The sequence below is a fragment of the Ambystoma mexicanum genome, chromosome 11, assembly GCF_040938575.1.
Source record: "Ambystoma mexicanum isolate Mex_15411 chromosome 11, UKY_AmexF1_1, whole genome shotgun sequence".
NCBI lineage: Eukaryota > Metazoa > Chordata > Amphibia > Caudata > Ambystomatidae > Ambystoma > Ambystoma mexicanum.
The window spans coordinates 819,401,435-819,424,448 of NC_090934.1; the positions used below are offsets into that span (position 1 = coordinate 819,401,435).

The following is a 23,014-nucleotide window of genomic DNA, read 5'->3' on the forward strand; positions in this document are numbered from 1 at the left end:
GTGTAGAATCCCCCGTACCCCCAGGCCCTGGACCCTCCGAGACAGTTGGGTTTAAGGTACGAGTTGCCTGCCGTCTCGTCTCTGGATGTGTGATCCAGTGTTGAAGCTGAACATACAAAAATCTGGCTGACTTCGAGAGATGGAATAACTCTTTGCAGTCCTCAAAAGGAGCGCGGGCGATCCCCCTCAAATAGCTGAGCCAAAGTTAACAGGCCATCCATTGTGCAATTTCTAAATGCCTCTGGATGCAAACCTTGGGAGAAGACAGGGTTGTGAATAACGGGGGAGAGCAGGCCCAGGCCTCTGGGAATCTTTTTACCCTTCAGTGCCCCATCCCATACCTTCACGGTGACCGTTGTTGAGAAAAGCAAATTCTGTCAAGATTTTCTTAGCCCATGGGGGACGTAAAAGTAAGAAGCAAAGGGAAAGCGGGAGTCAATCTCGACCCATTTCGGGAGAGGGGACATCCATGTCAGGATGTGTGAAATTTGAGCAGCTTCCATAAATGTATGTAGGTTTGGGACCACCAACCCACCCAGACGGGTGCCTCCCACCATCACCCTCCAAGGAATCCTAGACCATTTGCCACGCCAAATGAATTTAAAAATCTGCAGACGGTCTAATGAGTTTTTCGGGATTTCCACCAGTAGAGATTAACACATGTAAAGAAAGCGGGGTAGTAAATTGATTTTGACTGCCGTGATCCGGCCCATCAAGGAAATCTCCCGATACCCCCACTTTTCTAAATCTGTTTCCAGTGTTTTAAAGAGTGGGGGGAAATTAGCAGCAGATAACCCTTTAGGTGAAGCCGTGATCCAACCCCCCAAAATATTCGATGGATGTAGTATCCCATCGGACTGGACAGAGAGTCTGAAAAGAACTAATGTCTGAGAAAGGCCCACCCCCCAATCAGTGGTCGAAGTGAGTGGGAGCGGTCGGGAGCGGTGCTCTTCTACTTTTTAAAATTACCTTTTACAGCTCCTATTCTTTTATTTTAAAAAGAAACTGTTCCGGAATGGTTTCGTTTTGAAATAAAAGTGTAGGCAGCAGTTGAAACCTGCCCTTTCAGTGCACTGCACTGAACGTTCCCTTAAACAGCAGGTGCAAGTGTTTGTGAGTGTGTATTGTGTGTGGGAGGGGACGTGATAATGGGGTTTGTGGGGAGTGGGTGCAGGCCAGTAGGGAACATAGCTCCACTACTTCTTTTCGTACACTTCGACCACTGCTTCCAATGGTACCAATTTCCCATAGTTTATTTCAAAACCCGCTGCCTGGCCAACGGACTGCAGTTACTGCAGTTACTGAAGGGCAGCCTGTAGGGAGGGTTGAATATTAGTTAACGAGAGTGACACATCTGCGTAAAGCGAGACCTTACGCGAGGAAGCCTGGATGAATCGCTGTATTACGGCGTATATGTTGAGCCAAAGGCTCCATAATCAGAGCAAACACAAGGGGGAAACCCTGTTGTGTCCCACACGTAAGAGGAATTGGGGAGAAATGCTCCCGGTTTACCCAGAATAATGTGTTCGGGGAGATGTAGTTGGCCGATACCATTTTGCGAAAATAGGGCCCAAAGTGGAACGCTTCCAGAGTAGTGCTAAAAACGCCCAATCCACCTTATCAAATGCCTTAGTGGCAATCTAATGGCAGGAGGGCCGATTTACTTTAAATTCAGGACTCACCTAATATTACCCCAGTTTTCCTCCCTTCAACAAACCGTGCTTAATCAGAATCGATCAAAGCTGGAAGAAGCGGAGCAAGCCGATTAGTCAAAACGTTTGAGTGTATATTTGCATAGATATTTAGCAAAGAAATCTGCCTATATGAGGCATAGTCTTTAGGCTCTTTCCAAGGTTTCAAAAGCAAAATCGGTGCAGAGGTTGGCATCGAGGGGGTTATAGTGCTTATTTCCCTGAAAGAGTTAAAGAGAGCTGTTAGACAGGGCAATAACTAGCCTCTAAAAAGTTTATCAAATTTAACTGAGAACCCATCGGAGCCAGAGCCTCTCGTCTTCAGGGATTTAATGGCTGTGTCTACCTCTTCCAGCAGGATCGGGGCTGCCAAAGCTATTATGTCTTCCCTAGGAAGGTGTGGCAAAGCGGCTCCATCAATATAGTGTTTTTGGGCCCGAGATGAGCGGGCCGCTGCTATGACATGATATGGTATTTATAACGCGCCAAATACACAAGTGTTTCAAGGTGCGACGAGGCAAGGGAGGGGGAACAGAGGAAAGACAAAGACAACGATCTCACTAGGCCAGGTGACATTGAGATTGCGCAAGGGGAGGGAGGAAAGGGAAAGTGCAGGGGGAAGGTGGAAGGGGCAGTGAAATACATAGAATCAACAGTAAAGAATAAGAATACATTAAATAAATAAAACAATGGGTAAAAAGTGCAGCCAGCTAGTGGCAGGTGCAGGGGTAAGTGCAGATATCAGGTGTCAAGAGCTAGGAGGTCTGTAGAGATACAGAAACAGCCCCCAAGTGCAAGGGTTGCCAGGGAGGCAGTGCAGGTGTGCAGCTAGCGGGGGAGGGGACCTGGGCCCGAGATCAGAGGGTAGCCAGGTGACCAGGATCCTGCAGGGGAGAGGTGGAGAGAAAGCAGAAGCAAAGGGGAAGGTCTTGAGGTGCTTCCGGAGACTGTTCCAGAGGGAGGTCCCAGCCGAAGAGAAAGATCTACCACCAACTTGTTGCTTGGAGAAGCGACTGACCCTGAGGGAGTTGGAGGCGGATGAGTGAAGAGCTTGAGAAGGAAGATATTTAGGAAGAGCAAGTTGGAGGTATTGAGGCCCCAGGCCTCAAAAGGCCTTGTGGACAATGCAGAGGGTTTTGAACTTAATCCTCGCAGCAACTGGCAGCCAGTGCAGAGATTTCAGTCCTTGAGAGATGCGATCCCTGTGCGGAGAGTAGAAGCAGGCAGATTTAGAAAGAAGCTATTGCAGTAATCCAGCCTAGGGAGAACCAAAGCTCTGGATACAGTGAGCTTCTGGGGGAAGGAGAGGAACGGAGGAATACCTCTGAGGAGGCTTAACTGGTAGTGTGACTTCTTAGAGACGTCAGAGATGTGAGGCGAGGAGGAGGGCCATGCTGTCATTGTTTCTAATATGTGTGCCCTCGCTAGTTGCAGATTCGCTGGTTCCCCGTATTGTACCAACCCCTGTTGGCCCCTAAGGCCTATGAGAGTGTTGCGCCTTTTAGTTTGATCTAATTTCCTCACTAAAAGAAGGTTAGCTATATTGCTTTTAATGTAATGAGCTTGTTTTGTCACTAACGGAGACTGGGCCGTCTCTTCAGCATAAACCGCCTCCAGCCTATTTCGGGCAATTCGAAGAGCTGAGACCAACCCTGCTTGGATTTCCCTTCGATCTCGGAAATTTCTCCTTCTAATTCTCCTAATTGGGGTCGGGTCTGCTGCTTCTGTTTGTGATAGACCGCTGTATGAGCTATTAAAACCCCACTAATTGTGCTTCTATTCCAACCCATGTTGTCACCGAGGGAAGTAAGCTCTGAGCGATATTGCCAAAAGTAGTCCTGTATCGATTTTGCCACCTCATCTGTTAGGGCCAAGTCATGTAAGATCAGAGCATATAATCGCCATTGGGGTTCTAGAGGGTTCAACTGGGTGCAAAACCTCACCTCAAGAAGAACCGGGGCATGATCAGAAAGAATCCTCAGCGCTATAGAAACCCCATCGATAAATGGCATGAATTGGGGGGAAACCAGAATTAAGTCCATACGGGATGAGGAGCGGTGAACGTGGGAAAAGGAAAAGTCTTGCTCCTCTCGATTCAGCACTCTCCAAGAGTCCACCACCCCCAGGGATTGACGACGTGGAGGATACTCAAAGCAGTTTTAAAATACTTAGTGGAGGGGTTGTGTGTTTTATCTTTGATGGGGTCCGGGGACCCGGTTAACGTCTCCCCTGAGAATAAGATGGCCCTCCAAGAAGGGAAGAAGCGTAGCCTCTAGTTCTTTGAAAAATCGGATATGTCCTTCGTTGGGAGCATATATCGAGACTAGGGAGTAGAACTGCCCCAACAACATACCTTTCACTCCAATGTATCAGCCTCCGGGTCTCGTATAATGTCAAGTTCCTCAAAGTGAAGATCCTTTCCCAGCAGGATCGCTGTTCCATCTGCTTTGGTGCCACTGGAGGCCAGGAATTGTTTTGGAAATTCTCTGCTCCGCAAATGAATGTAATGCAAAGGGAGGAGAGTTTCTTACAAGAAGATCACTGACCCTTCTAGATCCTTCAGCCTACGCAAAACTGATTTAAGTTTCTCTGGGAAATTCAAGCCCTTCACGTTCAGTGATACAAAGCCCAAGTTTTGCTGAGGTGATGAAGAGTCTCCTGTAATAGGTTCACCCAACACGGGAGAGGGGGGTATGGGCTAGATGCCATTCAGTCGCCATCCTATGTTCCAACGGGGGTTTTAACCGAACTAGTCAACAAACAAAAATTGAGCCATAACAGGGCCAAAACAGTAGAGCATTTCGCCCCACCGGTCCTCAGGTGACCCATCACTTGAGGTTTGGCAAGGACTGCATGTTGCCCGTAGCCAATACAGAATAGCATAATGTGGTACTTTTGCAATGTTCAACGCCAGGAGCGCCTTCTCATGCTGGGAAGCCTCCTGGGAGCTGCAGCCCCTGTTCAAGTCGGCGGCGGGAGCTTCCCTGTATTGCGACCTTCATGTACCTTCCACCAGGTGGCCCGCTGTATTTTTGGATGGATGCTCTCACCATTTTCAGAGGTTTCAGGCAAAACACTCCTCTGTATCCGGAGAGGAGGAGCTCAGGATCCCTTCGGCATCTTCCAAGCAAGAGATCATACGGAGAGAGCCTTTGATTTGGAATTGTAACGCTGTAGGAAACAACCAACAATATTTTATGTTCCGGTCCCTTAGGAATAGCGTTAGTGGTCGTAGCGCTCTTCGCCTTTGGGTTGTAACAGAAGCAAGACCTTGAAAAATCTGTAGTGGGGAACCTTGGAACGTTAGCTCATCCAGAAAGCGGCCCACTGCCATAATTTCTTCCTACTGTCGTGTAGAAATGGACCCTCGTGATGACATCAGGGAAGGTCTCCGACGTTGCACCTCTGCGAGGGCGCACTCTGTGGGTGCGATCCAATAAGATCATAGATTTGTCGAGATATGGCAATAGAGCGTGGAAAAAATTGCTTATATATTCCCCTTCTCCGAAGGCACCAGCATCGTGGAGATGTCTGCGTTCCTCTGCGTTTTTGAATGTTTAGACATTATTGTTCCCACCAACAATGGGGGTTGGGGGGGTGGAAAGAGCCCCCAGTCGGTATCCAATGTAAATTAGCGTGTGCTGGCCACAGGCGGGTTCACCACGCAGAACTCACCCTGGAGAGCTCTCAGATCCCTCGGGCTGGGGGTAGAGGGGTGGGTCTAGCACCACAACAGCGGAGGCGGAGCACAAGTCCCCAGGAAAAAACACAATTTCCACTGCCGGAGGAAATTTATGCGACAGCCAGTCCTCCCTGGCATCCCCCAGCATGAAATCAGCAAAATCCATAGTTAGAAGGGTGGGGGTATGAGGGCGGGAGAACAGAAATCCTTACTGTGCCACCCCAGTTGGAGCCCCAGGCGCGCCCTCCTCAGCTGCTTGCCTCGCAGTATCCCGGTGTCCCCCCTCTGTGGGCCAAATCAGTGAATGAGCCCTATGTAGTCAGCTGGGCAAATGGGCCAAGAAGGAGTCAGCGCTCTGTGCATTCTGTCTGCCCTCCCAAGCATAGCATACAGCCCGCGGAAATGCTGCCATGCCGCCCGAGTGTGGAAAGGCCCCCACAGAGGTGGGGGGGGAGCAGGAAGCCCAAGGCAAAGAAGGGGCCGGGCCCACTGATCGTCGCAATCCGTGCCCCGAGGCTAATAGAGCGGGGCCCAACGTTCTTTCTCGCAGTCACTGGCAGTCGCCGGACGCTGTGGCTAGTCTGAGCGCTTCCGCGCCATTTTGAGGCTCACATCAACGCGGCCGGGTCTCTGCACCGCTCGGGAGTTCACTCCGCATCCGCTGCTGTCGTGGCACCAGCTACGGTTTCGGTGTTCCTCCGGCTCTATCCCACATAATTCCAGCCGGAGGGGTGAAACCGGGGGAAAGAAGCGCCACTGGAGCTTTAATGCTACAGGCAAGGAGCAGAGGCCATCAGCAGAGCGTCTGCATCATCGGCGCCTCTGGCCACGTCCCCACAGGCATGTTTTAAGACTGTCTTATCTCCACCCTCTTAGGGTTTCGATTTCTTCACTCTACACAACATTTCTACTCCTGTTCTGGTCCTGCTCCTCGTCGACACCATGCCACATGCTTGTTTCTCCCCCCACCATGGGCTTAAAGCCTTCATATTCAAGTCCCACCGCTGTAACCCACTGCCAATAACAATCAAAGCCAGCCCAAATGTGGATCTCTTCAAAGCCTTAAACTGGACTTGCTTACTAAAGAGGGAGCTCCCACTGCTTTCAACCCCATCCTCCCTAACTGACCGCCACCGCTGCCTCCAGTGACGCCCAATTATGTAATTTTGTATATGTTATTAGTACTTCTCTTTAGTTGAAGGCACTTGCCCCCTTAGGTTAATGTTACCTTTGTAAATCCCCAGTTTTCTTACATATTTTTTGTTTGTTTTTTTGCCCTTGGCATATGTCCTAATTCTTTACACCCTCATAAATTGGCTCACTACTTGTTCTCATCTTTATACTATTGTACAGGCTCCCTCCGTGGGAATGCTTCTGCCAACTGTAAATATGTTACTGCAAGTCATTTCTGATCGGAATTGACATCCTTGTCTTCAAATAACTACAAATACCCCCTGCCTTGGGCCAAGTATACCATCTCATGCCTTACTGATCTTGCTAGCTAAGCACACACCCTTCTGACTTCCCACTTCACCCTCCTCCTACTGATCTAAACCAACCACCTCCTGATCATTCTTCTCCATCTCCCATTTCCAGCTTCCTACCATCTCCCTCTTGTTTCGCCGAACACATTTCACCACCTCCTTCAAAAATCACCAACTTACTCCAAGCTCCTGCCACAACCGCCTCCTCCAAACACCCACAATGCCTGACTGGAACTGGGAGCTTATACAGCCCTGTAATGCCTCCCGTGGGTTTGGGCATTCTATCAGGGTCAGCACCTATGGATGTGAAAGGGTCGGGGGCTGTGATTGCCTACTTTTAATTTAATCACCTATGTTGAATGTGGCGCTGGACCAAGACTTCAAAAAGATTATCTGCCATCTTGTATTTCACCCCCATGAACTGAAGATGCTGCAGCTCAAAGCTGTTCAATGCCTTCCTCTGGTTTCCAAAGGCCATCAAGCCAGTGTTTGTGCTCCGCAGGAGTATTAAATAATGGTGAGCCAAGTAAAAGCACGCTAGAATTCTGAGCCATTTCCCTGCATGAGCTCCCCGGCCCTCAGTGCAGGGAAATTAACATGGCATCTGTTTATTAAGTGCACTCGTCTGCTAGTGGCGTATTTGACATTGTCACAAACCTACCCTCTGACGGGAGAAAGATCTCTCCCAGCCACAGCCAGTTCTGTCCACAGGGATGGGTGAGGGAGTCAGGAAGGACCCAGTCCCTGAAACCCTTATTATGTGTGCCCTATGTCTAGACCTTGGTACCACTTTCAATCACACAATGCTTCATGACAAATCTTCGGCCAAAAGCTTATTTTGTGTATTGTTAGGACTCCAAGAACCAGAATACCTGGTGGCCACCTGAGAAAGTAATGGACTGAGGAAGGAAACTGGCATTCCCTGTTGGTAGCACCAGCACTCAACAAGACTTGCGTCTCACAAGCCAAGTATTATGCACCACGGCTAAAGCCGACAGCGGTACAGGATGAACACCAAGCAGAATGGAATTAAGAGACTGCACAGAACGCATGGGATGGGGGAGCAGGACTAAGAGGTAATTGTAGTGACACCTGTGATGAATCAAGGGATTTCACCATTGAGGCTAGAAAAGTGAGCACGAACCGCAACTCTCCCTAGGGGGTTGAGGCAAGTGTGACCTCACCAGGAGAGACTCCCCTGAGGGAAGAAGGACTCCCGTTCCCATGGGGAACTCTCTAAAGCTGTGTACACTGTGGCCTACATGGCCCTACATGGCATGCTCTACAATACCAGACGCCTTTAAATACCACGATCGGGATGAAGAAACTCCTGATAGATGCAAATATCTTACAGAAAAGGAACATGTCCCTTTAAATAAAAATACCCAATCCACTGGGACGAGTACGTTAAATAACGCATACTTGATAAACAACGGAGAGAGAGAGCAACATAAACTAGGCACGGGAAGGCCCTGCGCTGCATAACACCTGGAGGACTCAGAGTAAGCACAAGCCAGGAAGCCAACAAGTTAGAAACTCGCCTGATGCTGCAGACTGGGATGCCAGATTCACGGTGCAGCCCAAGCATGAGAAGCCAACAGGGAAGGAGCCCGAAGGAAGAGACTTGAACACCAGAGCCTAGGCGTGACATCAGCATGAGAAACCAGCAGGGCAGGAGCCCGGGGTAATGTGGTGGCGAGACCACGGAAGGCCCATGGTGGACAGCCAGTCCTACAACCATCACCGATACGACCGCGCATAGAAAGTCACAGGGTGTCCAAACCCTAGTCGGAAGACCATGACACCGGAGAGAGAAGAGAGACGGCAAAGAGGAAGGGTGAAGGCATCATGAAGCAAGACACAGACAACAGATAAAAATGTATACTCAAAAAAGTTTAATCAATTTAAAAGACAGGGTGGAGTAAGGCCGAATTTGCCCTATGCTAAGGTAGGGTTTTCCTAACTGGATAGTCTGCATCCAAATCAAGTAACTGTCTGTGTCCAAAACCTAAACATGCCCTCACAACTAACTGTATACAATGTGTAGGGATGTCAGCTTCAAAATGAATAGTGTTCAAAAGTTCCAAAGAAACTGTAGAGCCTCTTTCGGCTCTTGGCTTACGCTCAGTTTCTCTCTTACCCAAGAGTTTCAATCTGCCAGTTTAGCAAAACAATACAGTTCTTTAGGATACTTGCCAACTCTCTTGTCATTAGTACTCTTCACTGGTTTAAAAAACAAGTCTGTTCTTTAATTTCAAAATTATTCTTGCAGCCATTGCACAAGACAAGCTTCTGTAGAAATACTTTCCTTGGCTTTATTCACAAAGGGCCCTCAGCCTAGGTGCAGTTGTCAGACCACACAGTCTACCCATTACAGGTCACGCAGCCGATACCCCTTATCTGTTTTCCATCAACAATTGTCCATTGCTCTGCTTGAACAGTTAAACGTGTTTCTTTCATCAATGTTACTCTTCCAACACTTTGCCGTGGCCTGGTTAGCCACCATGCACTTTGTTACACCTTGGGTATTCTTCTGGCTCTTTTTTCACACAAAGTCTAAAGTATTTCTGATTTCTCGTAACTTACATTGGCACACAATGTGGCCCTAGTCTAACTTTCCCTTCAACCATGCTAAACTATGCCCTTGTGTATTACTTGCCCTATCTTGCGCTGATTTCTCCGCTTATCTAGGGTTAGGGGATAGTGGAGAAGAAACTTGCCCTATCGCTAACCTTCTAACATACTCAATAGATAACAGTTTGATTGTTCTAATATTTTTAATAGGCACATGCCATAACCATCTGAACATGTGTCGTCTGCCTTGCAAATGAAAAAAGTTTATATATTTTATTTGTTTCCTTTGTTTGGCAGAAAAAGTAAAAAGTTAATAAAAAGTGTATTAAATACAATTTTTAATACAAAAGAGGGCTGTCCAGTTTGTGTCTTGGGATGTAGTACCGGACACACAAATTAGCAGTTTTTACTGTCAGATATTTCTAGGCAGAATTGTAGTTTTTCAATGGTACAACCCCATGGAATCTACAGTCTGTCTCCTTTCTTGAGGCACAACCTGTGGTTCAATCCGACACCTACCTGGGTTTCGTTGGAAGGATCTATATACAGCTTTTGACCACTTCATTGGTACATATTTTGATAAGACCGGACAGAGCTCTGAAAAGCCGTATATAGATCCTTCCAACGAAATATCTGACAGCAAAAACTGCTCAGTTGTGTGTCTGGTACTACATTCCAGGACACAAACTGGACAGCCCACTTTTGTATTAAAAATGGTGTTTAAGACACTTTTTACTTTTTCTGGCAAACAAAGAAAACAAATAAAATATATAATCTTTTTTCATTTGCAAGGCAGACGACATGTCCAGATGGTTATGGCATGTGCCTATTAAAAATATTAGAACAATCATACTGTTCTCTATTGAGTGTGTTAGAAGGTTAGCGATAGGGCAGGTTTCTTCTCCACTATCTCCTAAACCTAGATAAGCGGAGCAACCAGCGCAAGCTAGGGCAAGTAATACACAAGGGCATAGTTTAGCATGGTTGAAGGGCAAGTTAGACTAGGGCCACATTTTGTAAGTTTACGAGAAATCATAAATACTGAAGACTTTATTGTGCGAAAAAGGTAATTAGGGAGGTCTTCGGGCTGCAACCCTGATCGGTCCCATACGTGTTTTTGGTTCTTCTGGCTCTTGCCAATACAGGTTTTACCTTAACCTGCAATAACTACTTTAAAAATGCTCAACACTTGGCTTCTCCTTTCATACCCTTCTTGGGGTTTCCTTGGCTTTGCCAATACTTGTGATTACAACAATTCACTCTGGTCAAAATATCTGGCTTCTGCTTTATGCAGTATTCAAAATGATTCAGAATGTCTCAATTTATTTGATATTCAAAATACCTTGCTTTGGCTATATGCAGTATTCAAAATTGTTTGCTATCCCTTTCCGTTCGTTCACTTTTCCAAAAGCACTTGTTTTTGCATTCCAAAAGTGCTTATAACAATTTCCCATTCTTTCAGCAACTAAGAGTGTTTACGTCAAGCACCCAGAGCGCCCGGTATGAGTGTTTCCCTTGTGTAATTCACTGGCTCCGTACATCAGCTCCCTTAGGCTTCTCGGTTGCCCCTTGCACTGTGGTCTGGCTTCTCGTGTGTCTGCTCTTCTCCCGCAGAGACCGGAGAGTGTACTGCTCACTCTTGGCGTTCTGCGGTCGCTAGAGTGTCCCGGCGCCTCCTGCTCCTGCTGCGTGCACACAACGAGGAGGGTTGGCAGGCATTACAGACTCTTGTGGCAGGCCTCGCCACATCGTCCCTCTATCCTGTCCAACACTGCTTTCGGCTCACGCTCTCCAGCCAGCTTTGCTTCCGCTTGTATCGGCTACCCGCTTCTGGGTTCCTTCCTGTGCTCTTGTTTCTGCTGTGCAGCCAGGCTTCTTCTACTTAGTGGAATTGTCAAATGCCCACAGGTGTGGGTTATTTAGGTTATTTGCCGCACTTTGAGGCAACCTATTATAGCTGGACATGCCTGGCTATTCCAAAGGTATACCAAAGTGGTGTTTGGGGAGGTTGGAAAAGGAAGTGTGCATTTCTCGGTATTGCCTCCTACTTGTCTTGGTACTTAACTGATATGTGTCTGTATTAACAACATGAGGTGAATAGGGGTTTATCTTACCTAAATGGGGATGGGTCCTCATAGTTGACCTCTTCCTCATCCCAGTGTCAAGGTGATCATTTTGGGGGACATTTCATAAGGAAGAAAAGGGAAAGGGCCGACAGCCTACAAAGGCTTGAGGGATGCTTCAGTTTGGAAAGGGAATTGGGGATACCATGTCTCACCTAAAGATGTCCTCTCCCCAAGTTCCCTCCACCCAGGTGATCCTCCCTTGCATATCCACCCCCAGGGTGGGGATCCAAAAGTGATGGCCTTTCCCAAGCCACCTGAGCGAAGGATCCCAGGGAAAAAGGAGCGAGGACGCCCTCAGGTTCATCACAGAAGACACGGATCAAGGCAACGGCGGTCCAAGACCTGAGAGAAGGTCACTGAGGAACAAGGCTCCCAAAAGCATGCTCCTTCACACTAGAAGATAACAGGAAGAACAGGAATAACAGGAGGCCGAGAAGGGATTAGTATACCAGTCTCAGTAGAAGTCACGAGAAAAGGTTACCCTTGAAGCAAGTGAACTTAAAACTGTTGGAATACAAAAGAAGTAATATTAAGGGAAAACAACAGTGGATTTCAATACCCTTGGAAAAGGGGAAAGCCACTTGACATATTGTACAAGGAGAACAGAATATCAAAAGGAGAGAATATTTTGAGCAAGAGTTCAAAGGAACAAGACACCTGAACCAAGTAAAGAATCAAGTAGGCCAAAGCAAGCTGAGCTATAATTGGCCAGAAGAGAAAGAATACCGAATAATAGTGTCTTCTCCAGTATATGCTGGAAACAACAACCAGGAATCTATAGCTTGTAAAAGATCCCCAAAAGGGACTCCCAAGAAGGGAAAACTCAAGACCGCATTTGAAGAGCTACAGAGACTGATCCAAGAAGTCACAAGAGTTTATTTGAGGATTACATATTGGTAAACAATACTACAGACTGGTACTACAAATGCCCTCAGGAGAAGGGAGTCATTATTTATATATGAGTTAGTTTTCATAGTGGTAGAATCAGTTAGGGTAGTTTGGGGCAGCAGACTTTCTTTTTGGACATTCACTTCTGACTGACGAGCACATAGGCTGGCACCACCCATAGAGATTGGGCAAGTTAGGTCTTATAGTTTACTTTAATAAAGAACTGTGAACCATGTCCACAAACTGTCCACGTCCTTCTGATTCACCACACACCCCTTGTGATGACCCAACCCTTGGGGAAAGACCAGATAGTGGAACCATTAGAGGGGCGACAGGAATAGGAAAAGGCAGCTATAAAAGGAGAGGGGAGGAAAGGGGAGGAGGGAGAAGAGAGTCGGAGTAGAGTAGCAGGGAGAGGAGGGAATAGGAAGACCAGTGAAAAGAATGCACGGGAGAGAGTGGGAGATAGAGACAGCCGAAATTGTCACAATCTAACATCATTCTGAAGATTATCTTCAGGCGACTTCTAGAGAGTAGGAAGCCCTTAGGAATTCCTATAGGAAGTGAGACAGAAAAGTATTTGGCCTTTAGGCCATCACCCGAAGGTAGAGTTTAGATAAAAGGGGTTACCGGTCATTAGTCTTCTAGGTCTATAGGGAAGCAGAGAGAGAGTGACGCCCTTTAGTTTAGCCATTCCCGTTAAAAATAATTAAAACGGGGGCGTGGCTTAGCGGCCGATGTAGTGAGACATGCTGCTGAGGAGCTCCGGAGCGATCCTGACGAAATCCGATAAAAACCTACATAAATTGGTTCCAGAAGACCGCCAAAGTCTCTCCACAGAGACCGGAACACCTGCTGCCCACCCGGCGAAGCCCCCGGAGGAAACCGGGCGGTTGAAAAAAAGATAGACAGCCGGAGGGGAATCGTCCTGCGAAATCAAAATGGCGGACGCGCGAGCTGTGGGAGGACATCAGCCGCGTAATACAGAATGAACCAGTGAATCTACACGATCTATACGATCGGCAAGAGGGACACATCCCGCGCATAACACAGAAACCAGTGCGGGGCAGACCCGAGCCTGAGTCAACCCCACGACGTGGAGATCGGCGCGACCGGTGGAAGTGGGACGCAGAAGCGGGAAGGCCCCTGACACGGTGAGGCGACATAAGCAGCAGGCACGGGAAGGCCTGAGCCCGAAGCGACACCCGACAGGAGACATCCGACGGCAAAAAGCGCCGTGAGCAACAAGGGCCTAACGTATATTCCCACCGGAAGAGTGTAATAATCCTGATATAAGGAGAGACCCGTAAACACCGGGGAGCAGGGCGGCGGAAGAAGCAAGGGCTACGGCACGTGGAACACAGCCAAGACTGGTACCGGCGACGCAGACACGAGACGGGTCCCCCGCGATGCTGAACAAGAAAGCAGAGGGGAAAACCAAGCAAGTAAGCATGGATACTTTTACGAAGGCGTCCGGACACAAACTGTCGCTGTCAGCGGACAAGGCAGCAGCCGCGGATGACACCTCGCGCCCAGCGGAAGCCGCTAACGAAGGCACGATACTGGAAGCAATCGCCTCCATGAAAGCATCGCTCGAAAACAAAATGCACACTGCAATTGGGGCCCTGAAAACATCTCTAGAAAATAAACTGGACACAATAATGGTAGATGTGGGCCTTCTCCGCCAGGACGCGAGGAACCTAACGGAGAGAGTGACGGCGACGGAACAGCAGGTGCAGAATAATACGGCGGGGTTTGCGTAACGCAGACACAGATGTCGGAGGTACTACAGAGAATTAAGGTTCTGGAAAGGTGAGCGGAAGACGCAGAGGGGAGATTGCGGAGGAACAACATCTGCATAATTGGAATTCCGGAAGGTGAGGAGGGCAAAGACCCCACTGAGTACGTCAAAAACATGCTCCTCCAGGATGTCAGAGTAGGTGTACTATCCCAGGGCTTTGTGGTAGAAAGGGCACACAGAGCCCTGACCGGAAGACCCCAGCCGGGTGCCTCCCCGAGAGCGATGATTGCTAGGATCATGAACTATAAAGACAGGGAGAAAATACTAGCGTTCTCAAGGAGGGGGGGGGATCATCAAGAACTCTTCCAAGATCACAATGTATCCGGACTATACGGCCATGGTACAGAGGCAACAGGCACAGTTCGGCCCAACAAAAGAACGCCTCAGGACCGCGGGGTGAGATACATGCTCCTGTTCCCCGCTAAACTCAAGGTGATACACCAAGGCGAAACATGTTTTTTCGACTCCACCGAAGAGGCCCACAGTTGGATGGACTCACAAGGCTTCCCTTAGCTGAGGCAGAGAAACGCTAGCAACCCTGGAAATAGACCCCGATGAGGAGTAACAAAGGCAACCTGGAACAAAGAAAATAAGCATTACGTAAGTTAAAAGAAGCTAGTAGTAAGCATGGAAGAGCAATCGGCCCCACTTTAGCTGTATTGGCTGAGAGAAGCAGCGCCCCCGGGAAGAATGAATTACTAGTTTGGATGTCAGTTTTAAGGCATCATGCTGCGGCGAGTCTGCCCCCCTCACAGGAGCATGATGAGAGAAGCGGCGGAGCCCGACCCGGGGGAGGGTGGCTGGGGGTTAGTTTTCCAGCTTTTAAGTTACAGACGTTGAATGGAGTGAATGGGCAGTACAAGGCACAAACTATGGAAGGACTACTGTATAGGAACACTGAAATAATACAGACAATAAGTGACCGGAGTAACATGGGACAGGAACCATGTGACAGCAGCAGTGGCTGCATCAAGAGGCATAGATCCAGGACCAGGACACTGAGGGAGATGGGCACGAGGAGACTAAAGGGCAGGGTGCAAGGACATGGCAGTGGGATCATGAAGCCAAGCAAACAAAGAAGATCATGGGACCAGATGAACTGACGATAGCTACCTAGAATGTGAGAGGACTCAATGCGTATGTCAAGAGACTTAGGGTTTATGCCTGGCTAAACCGGATGAAAATCAAGATAGCGATGTTACAGGAGAAACATCTCACAAGAGACAGGCAGGCCAAGGTGGACAAGAAATGGGGAGGACAGATATACAGTGCCACATATTCAAATTACGCACGAGGTGTACTAATATGGATTGCCCCGGGGGTCCCGTTCCAGCTACTCAAGCAAGAGATCGACACAGAGGGACGGCTGGTATTGGTGCATGACATGCTAGAAAACAAGGAGGTATGCCTGGTGTACACCTACGCACCGAATACTGATGCAACGGACTTCTTCAAAAAGCTAGCGCCCAAGTTAGTGCAATATAGGGAGGCTACGTTCATCTGGGCCGGCGACTTCAACTGCACCTTGAATCCCCTCCTCGACAGATCTGATAATAAATACAAGAAGCCAGCGCCCCCAGCCAAAGAACTGCATAGGATCCTGGAGCAGCTACAGTTAGCAGACGTATGGAGGCAGTTACACGGGGAGGGGAGGGGAGGGGTTATACACACTACAGCGCACCACATGGAACATTCACACGTATAGACTATATATTTGCAGGCAGGGAATCACTACAAGATATCGTGGGAATCACCATTAAAGCATGCACAGTCTCTGATCATGCCCCAATAGTGGCGACATGGGCACACACCAATAGGAAAGCCCCTATCCCATCGTGGCGACTTCGAGCAGAGGCCCTGAGAGAGGGGGAGTTTGAGGAACACCTCCAGGAGGTGATCGATGATTATTTTGAGCAAAACGAGGGCAGTGTTGAGTGGCGCCATATTATGGGACGCATTTAAGGTGGTAATAAGGGGAGCGGCAATAGGCAAAACAGGAGAATTGACAGGAGCGGCCATGAGGGAATTGAATGAACTCGAGAGGGTGATCGAATTGAAAGAACAACGAGCAGGACTAGAGGGGGAGGAACCTGGAGAGCTGATAGAGCTGCGGACTAAATGTATGATGCTCTGGGAAAAACTAGGGAGGCTAAACTATGGGAGGTACCTACAGCGGTTACAGGCAGAAGGGGATAAACCTAGCAGGCTCTTGGCCTGGCTTACCAGACAAGAGAATAAAAAGGATCCCATAACGGTGTTAGAAGACCACACCGGGACAGAGATCAGGGACCAAGGGCACATTAACGCAATGTTTGCGCGTTTCTATGAGCAACTGTATGCCCCGAATCCGGAAATAGACCCGGAGGACATAACAGATGCACTGGTAGAAATAAGGTTTCCGAGGCTAGAGGAAGAACAGGTTCAGCTACTGGATGCACCCCTCACGGTGGAAGAAATAGAGATGTTGATCGCAGAACTTCCCACCGGCAAAATCCCGGGCCCTGATGGGCTTCCGGGGGAGTTCTACAAGACGTACAAGAGCGCCATTGCCCCGAAACTGCTTGAGACATTCCAAGACACATAGGAGACCATGCGTCTCCCGACAAGCCTGTCGGAATCAAAAATTGTCCCGATTCTCAAACCAGGGAAGCCCCCTAGGAAATGTGCCTCCTATAGGCCAATATCCTTTATTAATCAGGACGCCAATATACTAACGGCAGTCCTAGCCAACCGCTTAAAACAGGTAATACCCACTCTGATGCACCCGGACCAAACAGGCTATGTTCCGGGAAGAAACACGTCCTGGAACCTCCGCAGACTTCACCACGTGATAGATGAGACAAATCGACTGCAAGACGAGAGCGTAATAGTGTCTTTGGACGCTGTCAAAGCTTTCGACTCTGTGCGTTGGGAATGGCTGATGGGTGTACTCACCCACTTTGGTATCGGGGAGGGGTACCTCCGATGGATCAGGTTACTATACAAGGAACCGAGAGCAAGGGTGAAGACTGGGCGATTAATTTCCAAGGAGTGGAAGATTCATAGGGGAACCAAGCAGGGGTGCCCGCTATCGCCAATGTTATATATCCTGGCTCTAGAGCCATTTGCGGTATTCCTTAGAGCAGAATATAGAGACACCGGACTGGACATAGATGGGGTGCTCCACCAAATCTCGCTATACGCGGATGATATGCTCCTATTCATAAGCGACCCAACCACTAACCTACCCTGCCTCCTAGAAGCGATTGGGGCATACACTAGGCTTTCGGGCATAGCGATTAATAAAGAGAAGTACCTCCTCTTCCCCTTGGCAGGTCTGAAACATGTCCCCCCACATTGTCTGCCGGACCTGGGTCTGACATGGGTGCCCCGCACCTTCAAATATTTGGGTATAGGGATACATCATGATACCGCTGATACCCATGCATCCAACACGCTTGTCACTCTAGAAAGAACACAGCGGTCAATGACTTTCTGGGGGACACTACCACTGGGAATGATGGGAAGAGCAGCACTCCTGAAAATTGGGGTGCTGCCCCGCCTATTATACTTCCTCACGAACATCCCATACAGCATACCCAGGGCCTTTTTCACTAAACTAAATACAATAACGTGCTCATTCCTTTGGGGGGAGAAATAGGATCGCAATAAGGAACCTGCAGAAGGACTACGAAGAAGGGGGTATCAGACTACCGGACTTCGAGAAGTACTATTTAGCGGGGCAGCTGCAATTTGCAGTAAAATGGCTGGGGGAAGACAAAACAATAGACACTCGCATTTTCCAACCTGCACTGAAACAGTATTACCTAAGGGAAATATTATGGCTCGACAGACACCGGCTCAGAACCCTGCCGAACATGCTCAACATTGCAGTGGATTTATGGAAAGAGTGTGGAAACTCCAAGGGGTAAAGGATCCGCAGTCAACGCAAATCCCTCTAGCGGGTCTCCTGGGAGGGAACACAAATACACTAGCAACATATCGAGCACACTGGGAGGCTAAAGGGGTAGCAAAAAAAATTGGAGACCTGAGAAGGGAGGGAAGGTGGGCGGACTTCCAGAGTAATATGAAATACATATGGGTCAATTCATCCTATATACCGGCATGCTGAGAAACATCACGAGAAGATGGCCAGATTGGGAAGACCAGGATGAGAAAAAGGCATTAGACGTATGGTATGACATTGCAGAGGGAACGCACACAACCTCCAGGTTGTATGAACAGCTACTGAAGGTCAAAGACCCACAGGAACTACACACGAGGCAGCGTTGGGAGGAGGAGCTGGGGAGGGCCATCAGCAATCAAGAATGGACTAGGGCCCTACGATACCCAAAAAAAGGTATCCAGAAATGCGAGATTTAGGTAGGTGCAGCTATATGTAACGCACAGAGCGTATCTCACACCCAAGAAGATGAATAAAGTCCAAACAGGAGCCCAGAGCGGGTGCCCCCACTGCTCGTCGGAAGAAGCGGACATGGTACACATGTTCTGGTCCTGCCCAGTGATACAAGAGTTCTGGGACGGGATCAGACTCAAGATAGCGGGAAGCGGACTTCAAATCCAGGCGGAACATCCCGAAAAGTACCTACTGGGCCTCTTCTCGAGAGGGGGTAAGCATGAATTGCATCTGGCGAAGATGAAAGATTTGATAAGTATACTGGCCAAGAGAAGGATAGCAATGACATGGAAGTCAAAGGAGGGCCCGCGTGTGGAGGCATGGTGGTCAGAACTTCAGAAGTGGGCACAGGCAGAGACAGTGGTGTGGACAAGAGCAGTGAGAAGAGGGGAAGGTGAAACTGCGCACAAGTTGACTGCGTGGAACACACTAACACAAGACCTCTTTGGCCACCCGGAGGAAGGAAACTCCTAAATTCCCTCGGAAACAGAGGATCCATAGGTGAAATAGTCAGGCCAAGCACGAAGCCCAAGAATAGAACATTATGCGTACCAGACCTGGTGCTCGACCCCACGGGAGGTCCAGACTGAACTGATAAGGTCGCTGGGGAAACTATGAAACTACAATGGAAGGACAAGATCCATACGAAGTGCCAATAAGCCATTTATGTTAAAGTTGTTTGTATGTTATGTGTTTTGTTGTTGTTAAAAGAAAACAAAGAAATTTTAAAAAAAAAAAATTAAAACAACATCTTTTATCTTGACTGAATGAAGACCCTTGAACCATCCAGCCTGACAATTTGTGATGCCATCTGTGACACGGATGTCTGTGAGGGTATGTATAAGAGTAGTAGGGATTTGCAGGTCTAAGCAGATGTCCACTTCCGCTGTCAAAGGAGTCCAATTCCTTTGTTACATTTTGTTTCCTTTTGTCCCAGAGCTCTGCTCCCATTAAGACAGTGTTTAAAAAGGTATCTGTGCTGTGAATACAAAAAAGGTACCCATGTTTGGGGACATGAGAAAACATTGCATCCTTTTGGTTTCAGCTCCCCAAGTGTGTCTCTCTTAAAATGCCAATGTTATTAAATTGCCTCAGGAGGAACACAGCCCTTTTGGTCACCTCAGTAGATGTTCCCAGGGAAAAGGAGGGGACTTTGCCACAGTGATTACAGAGCAGCATTTCACAAGAGTGTTATCTGGTCACCATAGCTTTACCAAGGTTTTTATTTTTTTTTAATTCCTTGGCTGGACCACGCAAGGTTCCAGCTCTTTATGCAAGGAGTAAAACCTGTCTGTAAGGACCAAGGAACTTTCTCCAAGTGTGCTTGTTGTCCGTGTCTGATTATGACAACTTGAGAGATTCAATTAGAGTCCGATTGCCCAAAGATCTTCCAAAACACTGAAGCACCCATCTCGTTTATGTGCGGTCTGTAAACCTGCCATAAAATGGAGCTCTTCGCTTTTGTGGTATACTCTGAAAGCAAACTAAGACAGGGTCCAAACTTTTTTTGTAGGTAAGGGAAGAGTAGAATGTTTGGCGCATACAGAGATCCAACTATCAGCGGATAGCACATTTAAGCCTCTCCTGGAGCCTCTACACAATGGCTACACAGTATGCAAACCTCATAATGTTTTGGACTTTTAACTCTCATGTTCAGGTTCATTGGAGCTCTAGTACAAAATATTTGCACGGCTACATAATTCTCCGAAATGAAATCAGACTGTACATCGTTACATGAAGGTATGCATCTCCCCATTTTGCTAGTAAAAGTGAATCGTCAAGTCATGTTAAAAGCTTTAATAATTTATAAAATAAATATAGTTTAAAAATAATATAAATGTGCTTACTTCTGCAAAACCTCTTCTTGGCCACAAACTTTCAGGATATAGCTGCCAATTTCAACTTGATTCAAATCATCATGAACCCAGCAAAGTGCTTGCATTATAATAAGCTCAACGGGCGAACTCACTGTAATAAACACAAAAGTAAGGTGACAAAATTCTCACTCAATATTACACACACTTTAATTTCTAGAATAAAATAAGGAACATGTTTAGTTTAAGTAGTAATTAAAACTTCAGGTGATATCTGAGAAAACCTTTTGAAAAATCAAGCAATTAAAGAACTCGAATCAATCTCAACTTTTGGGTACATTAGAAGTAAATATTAAAAGTCCTGTATTTGAAGACAGATCATTTTGAATAATGCTAACTAATTTAAACATGTAAAACAGACAGTTCTAATAAATACACAATTAAATACAAGAGTACCATATGAACTTAAAATTGCTGGACTGAGCATATACATAGAGTAGGTATAAAAGATCAGCTTTAAAAAAAAAATCCAGCGGCACTGTTACATGCATAACACTCATTGTGAGTGAGCTAGATGGAAAGTTGGACTATTGAGAATACCAGCCAATAAAACAGTAGGAAGCTCAGAATGAATGCCAATGGAATGAAAAGAAGGGGTATCTATAACAGTCAATAAAACGTGTGGATGCCTCTAGCCATGATAGCGGAGAATAACCATGAATCCCAACCCTACCCAAACACACAAGACCAAGTCAGTTGGAGAGTCTAAACAACACCAGTGAGTTCAACTTCCAGTTCAAGTAAAGCTGTGAAAAGACTACATTACTTTTTATGTCAGAGATTGGTCTGATCCAGGTTTGTAGACAACATGGAGATTCCTACCCTAGGCCGATGCAGTCTGTTGAAAGTGAGAGTTAAAAACCAATCACTTAATTTCAAGATCCTAATCATTCGATAGTCTATCAGAATGAGAAAACATCAAAGCCACTTCCTCCCAAAGGCCCACAAACCCAGCTAACCTGGTCAAAAAGTAATCGGCAATGTTTTCATGGAATGGAAGGTGCTCCTACTAATTACAGTTGAAGCAGTGAGCACAGAGCTCTGGTGGTGTTCCGGAGCATTGCACTACAATATGTTTGAGCTGTTGAAGCGATTGCGCTAAGTGCTCCTTCTAAGTGTAGTTAAGCAGTTTGAGCAGAGCGAGCACATAAGAAGCTTCTCATACTTATGTTTGTGTGAACTTTTCAATTGTCCGTCACCACCAAGTAAATCAATGCTACAAAGCCCTGGCGGAGCTAGTCGCTTAGAGGACCTCTCGTTAGTCTCGTCTAGCATGAATTTGCAAAGGAAATAACCAGGGATGAAAGTAGAGATACTAACAGACACTAAAAACGCTGCTACCCCCAATTGTTTCCCAAGAAAAGGTCAAGTTAAAAATACAGATTACTACAATTCAAAAGTGTTGCCAAATAATGCAGAGGGTAAATCTTTGTTACCTCCTAATGAAACTGTTTTCAGGCTGAACTACAGGCGGTGGCAGTAAATCCCCCACCCAATTTGATTATTGGGAATCTGCTTATATTGCCTACTCCTCCTTACTTGGCAAATATGAATCCCACTGAGGAGCCAACCCTTACAGATTTGACAAGATATAAAGATTGTACAAAGCCAGGCCGAATCCGTAACTCTACTGTCGGTAAGGTACACATAGAAGATTACTTAGGGGAAGAACTGGTGAATTGCAGGAGAACCCACTAACGGAAATGTAAATTATTTTTTAGTTAAGAACTCGGGTATATGGTTGATCGACATTTGCCAGGATGAACAAATATGCTTGGAAGATTTATAAAAAAGGAGAAGGAGCAAAAACAAATGCATTACAAAACTCAGAAAAGAGAGCTCACTCAAGAAAAGACAACTAAAAATCAAAAGGTCCTCCAGTGTCAAAAAATAAATACTCATGCACATTTCTAAGAACAATTGAACAGACATTACTCAGCATATCTAGTAAACGGATACAAAAAGAGGTTAAAAAAAAGGGAGAACTAAAAAGAAAAAGTCTAATTCCCCTTAAGGGACTCTGATAATAACTCAATCTACTCCTCTAAAGGTTACCAATTCAATGGTGCTTATCACACACGTCAGGGACTCAGGAACCACATCGACGAGTTGAATACAGATGTTTATGAACATAAAGAAAACTATAATCAATGAGCCATCGTTTATAGGACATCAAATATTAAGAACAACAAGGGTCTCATTACAACAATAAGGAGACCCTGGAAAGCTCTTCTGTGGAATGTTGAGGAGTTAGATTAATAAATAAAGAGGACCTTGGTGTTTGGGGTTGGAATTTATGCTTAACCAGGGGTCTCGGGTTGTTTCAAACAACTGGCAGGCGAAGCAGTTGCGCGAAGGATGGGCGCAAAGGCCATCAATTCTCTCTGCAGCTCTGCTGCAAGCACCAGAGGATCCAACATCTCGAGAGACACCGGAGGGTGCCCTCCTCCAGCAACAAACACGGGATGCGCCCTTTAATAAAATGGCCGCCATCAACA

General features: G+C 47.1%; 1 protein-coding gene across 1 annotated transcript in view; it reads right to left on the reverse strand.

Moving 5' to 3' along the window:
• The window catches only part of PIK3C2A (phosphatidylinositol-4-phosphate 3-kinase catalytic subunit type 2 alpha), a 2,027,647-nt gene that overhangs the window by 1,701,355 nt on the left and 303,278 nt on the right, over nt 1-23,014 (reverse strand). The window contains exon 5 of the mRNA XM_069623772.1: nt 20,490-20,610. Within this exon, the coding sequence (XP_069479873.1) occupies nt 20,490-20,610 (121 nt within the window). The remainder of the gene's footprint in view (nt 1-20,489; nt 20,611-23,014) is intronic.